General features: G+C 31.1%; 1 protein-coding gene across 1 annotated transcript; it reads right to left on the bottom strand.

The window, feature by feature from the left end:
* Positions 1–2,173: 2,173 nt before the first annotated feature.
* Positions 2,174–6,021, bottom strand: LOC133706267 (rhodanese-like domain-containing protein 7). The gene is made up of 5 exons (XM_062131764.1): positions 5,608–6,021; positions 4,810–5,061; positions 4,588–4,686; positions 3,359–3,634; positions 2,174–2,909 (listed from the first exon to the last, which is right to left on the bottom strand). The coding sequence occupies exons 1-5, from the start codon at positions 5,992–5,994 to the stop codon at positions 2,529–2,531; spliced, it is 1,395 nt and encodes a 464-aa protein (XP_061987748.1). The 5' UTR covers positions 5,995–6,021; the 3' UTR covers positions 2,174–2,528.
* Positions 6,022–8,852: the final 2,831 nt, after the last annotated feature.

The following is an 8,852-nucleotide window of genomic DNA, read 5'->3' on the forward strand; positions in this document are numbered from 1 at the left end:
AATATCAATTTTAAAAACTTGTAAAGTAAAAAATAACAAGAAAAAAAATAAGAAAAAAAATTAATAGGAAAAAAACCTAATGAGGATGAAATTATAAGAAAAAAATTAAAAATGATCCCAAACAAAACAGATAGCAATCAAAAGAATGAGGATCAAATTTAAAAAATAAAAAAAAATAAAAGGGGTGAAATTAGAAAAAAAATGATTTTATGGATTATTCAGGATAAAAAAAATAATAATCAAAATGATAAGGACCAAATATAAAGGAAAAAAATTAAAGGGGCTAGCCTAAAATTTTAAAGGGGTTGGCGCAGAATTTTGGGTGGAGAGAAAGAAAAGAAAAAAATGATTATCGACACCAAATTAAAGATGTGTTTGCAATAAAAGATGATATTTAATTATTAAATGATATCGCACACATCATTCAAAAAGCATAGGGCCAACACTTAGTAGAGCATGTGTGACATTAGTTAACAAGGTTTTTTTTTTACATTAAATATTTATTAAAATTCAAAAATGCCCTTGAGTTAACTAGGTATTAACAAAAAAATCATGATAAAAAATCATAAAACCTCTAGAAAGATAGCCTTGTTAATTTGAAGTGTTTTCATTTTAACAAAAAACACCCGAGGCTTAAGTCCTTATTTTATATTCTCGGTGCTTTTAAGTGTTTTAAGTGTTTTTTTATGAGTCTATTTGGAATTGTGGTTGCGGTTACTTTTCAAAATACTTTTTATGTCGAAATGCATCAAAATAATTTTTTTTTATTTTAAAAAAATTATTTTTGAGATCAGCGCACTAAAATGATCCAAAACATACAAAAAAAATTAATTTTTTATAAAAAACCAAAAATAATTAAATTTTTTGAAAATACGGTGCAAAACGTTCTCAAACTACCCTTGAACAACTTAAAAACTACATTGAATCATTATAAAAAGATTATATTGCCTTCAAATCCAAGCTTAATATATTTTTTTTTTTCTAAGGAAAAATTCATGTGAATACTATTCTAATGAATAGTGTCACAAGTCTAGGGGTAGAGTAATACCTCTTCCTCCCTTAGTTCTTGTTAATAATAACGAATTAATTGGTCAATTTTCGGTACAAATGATGGAGAAAAAAATTTAAAAAAAAAGTAATTAATTTCATCAAATTGTTTTCAAGATTTTATTACAAATAAAAACTAAAAATCAGATACTGAAATATTCGAACAATCTAAATACAATTTTGTCTCAATGTAATCGGTTATTTAATTATGTACTCTTTGATAAAATAAAATAGAAAATAAAGAAAGCTCTCTATGCTTTTCAGATTGGGACTAAACATGAATTTAAGTCCTTGTAAATGAACGAGGAAGGAGACACATTATCAATTTTAATTCGTAGCCTTATATCAATCTCTTCTTTTATATAGTTAGAAATAATAATCAAAGACATTTGATTGGAAAGGACTTTGACCTAGTCAACCTAATTCTTAAATCCAAAGCCATTTGGGTTTAATGTAATTGTGTACTTTCTTGAGAATTGCGTGTAATCATTGACCAAGTTAAGAATTTAACTATGAGGCAGTAAATGGACTCATTTCATGTCTAAAATTGGAGGGTCTTGCATCACAATTTTGATTTTTAATCAAGAACGAAATTTAAATCCAATTTATTTTCACATTTCAAAAATATTTTTAAAAAAATTTAATTTTTTATTTCAAATTAAATTTCTCTTAATGTTTGATTTGATGTACTAATATTAAAAATAAAATAAATGTTATTTCAATACATTTTTTTAAATAAAAATATTTTAAAAAATAATATAATCTTAATAATTTATAAATAATATATTTTTAAAAATACTCTTCGTTTGATAATAGCAATTGATAATAGCTACAACACTATAATAGTAAAGCCACTGAAAAATTATATTAATTTCAAAATCTCAAAACACACGTAAACTAATACAAATACTATAATTAAAAAAAAAACACAATATGATAACATGACTTTAAAGCCAATTTATTTTTACATTAAGGCAGCAAATTAAAAAAGAATGTTTTTTAAAATTCTCTTAATCTCGTCAAACTAAAAATTTACCTAGTTATTAACTTTAAAATTTTAAAAAATTAATCAAGATACATGTAAGCTAACACGTAAACTCCCAATTTAAAAAAAAAACAAAAACACTATGACAACGTGACTTTAATTATTTTTCCTTGCCTAATAGTAGCTACAGTAATTAAATAACCCCTCATCATAGTTTTCATCTTTCTTCATTCCCAAGAGATTGTGCCAATTTCTCTTTTCTTTCTCGCCTTTTTTTTCCCTCAACTCATCCTTGGTATGCTTTCAGCAAAACAAGATGGTCACTCTAAAATCCCCATACCACATCTCTTCATAGACATTTATTCATGGCGAAATGGACAAACAAAGTGCTTTTGAAGGGGAAGAGAGACAATCCACAGCAAGGGGAGAAAATATAGAAACTTTTGGAAGCAAGTTCCATCGAAATATCCATGTTATATCTCGTCTTCCACACTTGCTAAAATGTACTTGAAAGCTGCTGTTTAGCATCACTGTTGTTACTATCTGGTTTAAACGTGGGTCGGCGACCCTTATCAGGACCCCCAATAACGCCCCAAGTTTCAAACTGCCTTTGCCGAGCTCTTGCCCTCTCCTTCTCTTCTTCAGATTTTGATGAATGACAATAGGGACAAGAAACTCCATATTCCCACTCCGGTGCTTCCATGTCAGCATCACTAACTGGTTGCTTACATCCATAGCAAAGCTTGAAAGTTCCTTGTTCCAAACCATGCTCCACCGAGACCCGCTTGTCGAAAACAAAGCACTCACCCTCCCACAAGCTCTCTGACTTCGGAATTTCCTCAAGGTATTTCAGAATCCCACCCTCCAAATGATAAACCTGGCAAACAATTATAATTGAAGGATCAAAATATCAATACCCAACCAAAAACGCTAACACTGCTCAAAAACAAACAAAATGCAAAAACATCACAACAAACAAACTGAGGTCAAATAAAGGCAGGCACTTAATGCTGTTTGGCAGTGGTAATGCATTTTGTGAAGAACACAACTAACATGTATCTCAACAGAAAACCAAAAATAGTACTAGATATATAATTAAGTCTGAACTCTGAATCTAGAAAACAAAAGGAAATTAGCCTCTGCTATTACAGTGCATGATTTGTGGATTCATTAAAAATTAAAACCTGAATACACAAAATACTAATCAAAAGATCACCTTTAGTATGTGACCACAAGGTACAAGATCATGTTTATCAAACACCATACAATCAACCAGTAAGTTCATCAAAATGCATGGCAGAAGAAAGAATTCAAATAGAAAATCACCTCTTTGAAACCTTTATTTAGGAGAAAACTCGAAGCCTTTTCACATCGAATTCCTCCTGTGCAGTACATTGCAACTTTCTGAGGCATTTTCTTGTTTGGGCTCTTTGTTTCTTTATCAGTGCTTCCACCAGAACAGTTCACCTCATCAGTTTCTGCATGTTGGAACTCATCTCCCACCCAAGATGGAAATTCACGAAATGCTGAGGTACAAGGATCAACAGCTCCTTTGAACTTCCCAATTCTAGTTTCGTAGTTATTTCGCACATCAACTACCACCTATGCATAGGATCAATTACAAGATCAGACTGTAGAAAGTGGGAAAACACTATTAAATTAAACTCCAACTATGCCCTATGTATATTAACACCTCAATCTAAACAAAGAAAGAAAGGGAAAAACACCAAAACTCAATTCTAAACTTAATTTTTATGGAGCTTATCATATCCAATTTTGACAATCATATTTGATTTGATGTATTGAAAGTTTAGAAACAAATTTTCTTTGTTGTAAACTTAAGCTTTGCATGAATACTGTAAAATCAATTATGTTCGATTTTATGTAGTGAAAGTCAGAAACAATTTTTTATTGTAGGAAACTTAAGCTTTGCATGAATGCTGTAAAATCAGCATAATATAATCAATTCTAACATGGTTGGAACACACCTTTACAATTTAAATAAAAAAAGACTCCTGACTTCATCTGTCAACAGCTTAAAAACACGTGTTGTTGCAGTTATAATTACAGCTGCTGAACAATAAACCATAGCATGCAATGCTAAGATTGACAAGCCTTTTATCTGTTTGTTAAGGAATAAAAAGCAGAAAACATCAAATCCATCCATTTAATAACAGTACTTAAACAGAAAATGCCAACTTTTAAAAATGTCAAAATCTAAAAAAATTGGAATAGCATCATCTAACTCACAGAAACACTTAGATTAAAAAAAAAAAACTTGCACCGTGTATGGACTGAATAATTATTGAGATGAAAATTTGTGGACGATTAACAAAAATAAAGTTTAGCCATATATCAATTCACAAACACAACCAACCCTAACTAGTTTCGGGGTAAGGGTAAGTCTTAGTTGAGTATCTAAACTCAACCTCTTTCTTTAAATAATAAGAAAAGCAAGCACGCGGTGTGAGACACTCGAAATATCTTAAGATAGGGAAAAAAAAACATTATAACAAGCAACAGAAAAAAATGAAATAATATTATATTATACTCACTGTATCCGGATCACTAATCAATGCATTCCAGTCCCTTGGCTTCACATACTTCCCAACCCTTTCATTAGGTGAGATTGAGGGCATTCCAAGAGTAACAATCTGCTTATTCATAAAGAAAGAACAATATAGGAATAGCCTCGTTATACAATACATGAGATGTATTTCCCATAATCACGAGTCTCTCCAAACAAAATGAAAATTCTCGTGTTTATGAAGCAATACCTCTTTTTTCAACTTGACCCTCACATGATCCCAGCGGAAGGGTGCATCTTCCCCTGCAGCAAGAGGAGAACCACTTGTGTGTCCATGATGGATAGCTTCCTCCTCGGGACTAACAGGTGACTCCACTTGTCTTAACCCCTTTAGCCTGTCATCACTTTGGATGAATCCAAGAACATTCTCCACTGATTCCCAAGTCCCACAGATACTGCCATTAATTCCCTCTGGTGCAAGAATGATCCCACCTGAAACACGCTGAAAAGCATCAGCTTGGCAAGGTGCGAACACAATGGATGAACTTGACCAGCAGAAGAACAATGTAAAGGGAAGTGCAAATTACAAGGTCAGACACGTAAATACTATCCAGCCTAGAAAACAAAAATCTAAAATCTGCTAAACTCAAAGCAAAAAAAGGATAGTCCCAGACACTACAGGTTTGGCTACCATGTCCTATTCCAGATTCATTTATTCTTCCATTTTAAAAGAATTTTTTTTTTTCTAAAAAGAAGCAAGTATCAGTAATTACTGCAAGATTTAAGATTGAATGCGCTCCCATTTCTTAATAAAAATAAAATTGCTTTTATTGGCAACATCAATGATTCCTAAAATCTCAAAGATCCACTTTCTTCATGCCACATTCACTTGGAAAGTAAACTACGAAGCAACCACAGCCTATAACAAGACAATTAAAAAGAAAAATCCCAAATTTACGGCATTACAATTCAAATAGACATCAAGATTAGATACTACATAAATAAAAAAGAAAAGAAAACACGAAAGATAATGATAGAAACAAAGTACCAATTCTTCACAAAGCTCTTTTAAGGGCTTTCTCATGTCAGCATAGTCAGGAAAATCAGCGAATTTGTAGAAAGAAACCACTACAAGAGTTGATTCTGGGTTCGAGTTATTGGATCCGGGTGCGCCCGAAATGCTAAGTTGGTCTGTGCTAGCAGACCCAGACAGGCAGCTGGAGACTGTCATGTTTTGAGGTAATTTGTGTGAATTTGAAAGAGAAACCTTAGGGTTATTAGAGAAGAGTTGAGGGTGATTATGATTTTGCGATGAATTAAGGGTTTGGGTGGTTGATTTCATAGGAGTTAGAAATGTAGGGTTAGGGTTTAAGGTATGAGGTGATGATGACAGCATCCTCAGTAAGAGCAATGGAGGTGAACAACTCCTGAGCATAGTATAAGGCTGCTGCTTTGCACTCCTACTTTATTTTATTTATATCTCTGTTGGCCCATTGGATGTTCTAAGCAGTAAGCCGATAACAGTGTACAACACTTTTCAAAATCTATTTTTATTTAATTATATAATAATTAAAATAAATATTAGTAAAAACAAAATATAATAATTATAATTTTGTGAAAAAATGTATTTTTTAGTTAAAATTGTCTTCAATGTATTTTTTTTATTATAATAATAAAATGTATTTCTATTAGTAGCATTGTTTATTAAATAAAATCTAATAAAATATTTATAAAAATAAATTTAGTTAAGGAGAGTTTTATTCTACAATAATAATAATAATAATAAAAGATAAGAACATAAATGCAATCATGTCTAGGTGAAGACATTCTGCTTTCTCATTTTGAATAACACTTATAGTAAATCACTCAACGTGAGAAAGGTAGTTTACAAAACAAAAGTGACAAACTAAAATAGTTGATTTTGGGAAGTAGGATGGTTGTATAGGGTGATTGGTTGAATCTTTCCAGAAAATCTCTAATGCTATTATAGATTTTAGGGATTTTTATTTAGGAAATGATAAATTTGATACAATTTAAGAAATCTCAATGTCGCTACTAAAAATCAAAACACCCATTTTTTAAATTAAAATGATTGGCAGAAAGCGTTTAACATATTGTATATGTTTTAAAATATGATCGATTGATTTTAGATGAAAAATATTGTCATACCTGACATCGCGACAAGCCAAATAAAAACAAATGCTTGGTTTTATGTTTTGAAAATTGAGTAAAAATAAAGAAAAGGGTCACTGTCTAGTATTGTGATCATTAGAAGTCTTAACTATCTTTAGAAATCTAAGATAGGGAACTAGTTATTCTAAATAAAAGATATTATCACCCTAAAATATCCTACCTAAGACAAGATGCATTGTCAATTGCCTTAATTTATAATTATTTGTTATGCCTAATTTACTGATGGTCTATCTATATAGGTCTACTGTAATGAGATAAGCCTCGAGTAGGTTTTATATTTATCCATTCTAAAGTCCTGGTTGTTTTTTTTACTCCTAAATTGACATTTATATGCTCATTTACTCCAAATCATGACTTGTGACTATTGATAGTTATCAAGCCATGACAATGAATAATTGGGTGGGATTTTACCAAGCTCATTGAACCCATCCCCAAGCCTTAAAGAGGAGATATTTCTAAACATTTTGTTTATGCAACAATAATCCACAGATAATGACCTATTCAAGTTCATTTATCCTATAATATCAGGGTTCACTCGTAATTTCTGCTGAATGAGACTTTTCATACCCCAATCCTTAAATATTCGAGCAATAATAAATTTTTAGAGTTTATTTACTCTAAAGCAGGATCTATTGACACTGACATTCAAAAATTCTAAAGAAATAATAGTTTTGATGTGTCATCAACAAATATTTGACTGAAAAGAAAATTAATGTTATTGTTTGATAACTTAAAACCCACAAACCAAAACTAGGTGGGTTTTAGAAACCTTAAACTATCGAGTATAAAACAACACCCAACATCCAAACATTGCATAAGCAATATTGATAACTATTGAAAAGAAAAAAAAAACTACTCATCCCATGATTATAACACATTTCCATACCATACATGCATCTATTATAAGTCATTAAAATTGTCGTTAGGCGACGTCAAAATGGTGTGCTATTTAGCCTCCTAAGAGGGTGTTGGAGAAGGGAAGGTTTTGGAGTATAATTATAAAGTTATGATTATAAGGTTCAAAAGTCGTCTCCTAGTATTATGGGTTACTAGGAAACCTATGGTCTGCAAGAGTTCAGGTAAGGGACTTGTTGTGCAAGGAAAATATACATCACCCTTAGGGCACCTACATAAGGTAAGCTGCATTGTTATTTGATCATTATTTTAGGTCAAGTTTCTATTCGTTGGTCTCATCTAAGGTTCAAGAAAGATTTTTTTCATGAGGAAGTCTCTACTTTATCGGGTTAAATCCTGACCAATCTAAAGTCTAAATTTTAGTATTGCATTTATTTCTTTGTATCTTTAATACCCAAGGGTATAATCTACCGTGTAGTTTTACACCTCTAAATATTAAAGTCTACATCTAAACCTTAATGTAAAATGAACAAAATGATTGGTGAAGGGTTTTTGGTATTTTGATCAAATCCTAACGAATAATTATAAACTAATTACGATATCTATTTTTTTGCATTTTTAAAACATAAGAAAGATGTAATTTTTTTTTATGAAAACATGCTTGTAAAACTTTTAGGATCTAATTGTATGCATGAAAACAAAATATTTTTTTGTTTTTCAAAAAGAAAAATTAATTTAAAAGTTTTGGGATTTTTTTGAATTTTTAAATTTTTTAAGAAATGTTTCGGTGAAAACCAAGTATTTTAATACCGAATATGTTTCTTACAATATAAATATACAGTTCAATATTATGCAAAATTGATAGAAAAATATGCGAGATAATACAAATTTTTTTGAAAGGATTTTTGAAATTTTGGAATATTTTTGTTTTTTTTTAATATTATATATTATTATAATATTATTATATTGGGTTACGTCTAGCTCAGCCAACTGGGCAGGACCAAGCTAGGTTGGGTTGACTAGCAGCCTAATAGGCTTCTTTATGCTTTTTTTAGGGCTGGGCTTTGCTGAAACGGGTTCAACCCAGTTTGCATCTGCTCGCAGAAGCCAGCAATTGCAGGATGTGAATTCCTGTATGCAGCGTGGGAGTAGAGAAGGAGAAGCTCACCTGGCTCAAGGGTCGCGCCTGCCGTCACTAGTCTAGATGAGGACAGTGGAAGGGCTAGTGGCTTGCGGCAATGCTAA

This window comes from Populus nigra, chromosome 11, assembly GCF_951802175.1.
Source record: "Populus nigra chromosome 11, ddPopNigr1.1, whole genome shotgun sequence".
NCBI lineage: Eukaryota > Viridiplantae > Streptophyta > Magnoliopsida > Malpighiales > Salicaceae > Populus > Populus nigra.

Coding starts and splice junctions, on each gene's coding strand:
- LOC133706267 (XM_062131764.1), bottom strand. CDS start 5,994: ATGCTCAGGAGTTGTTCACCTCCATTGCTCTTACTGAGGATGCTGTCA. Junction 5,062..5,607: donor AAGAGCTTTGTGAAGAATTG/GTACTTTGTTTC, acceptor GATGCTTTTCAG/CGTGTTTCAGGTGGGATCAT. Junction 3,635..4,587: donor TGATTAGTGATCCGGATACA/GTGAGTATAATA, acceptor TCCTATGCATAG/GTGGTAGTTGATGTGCGAAA.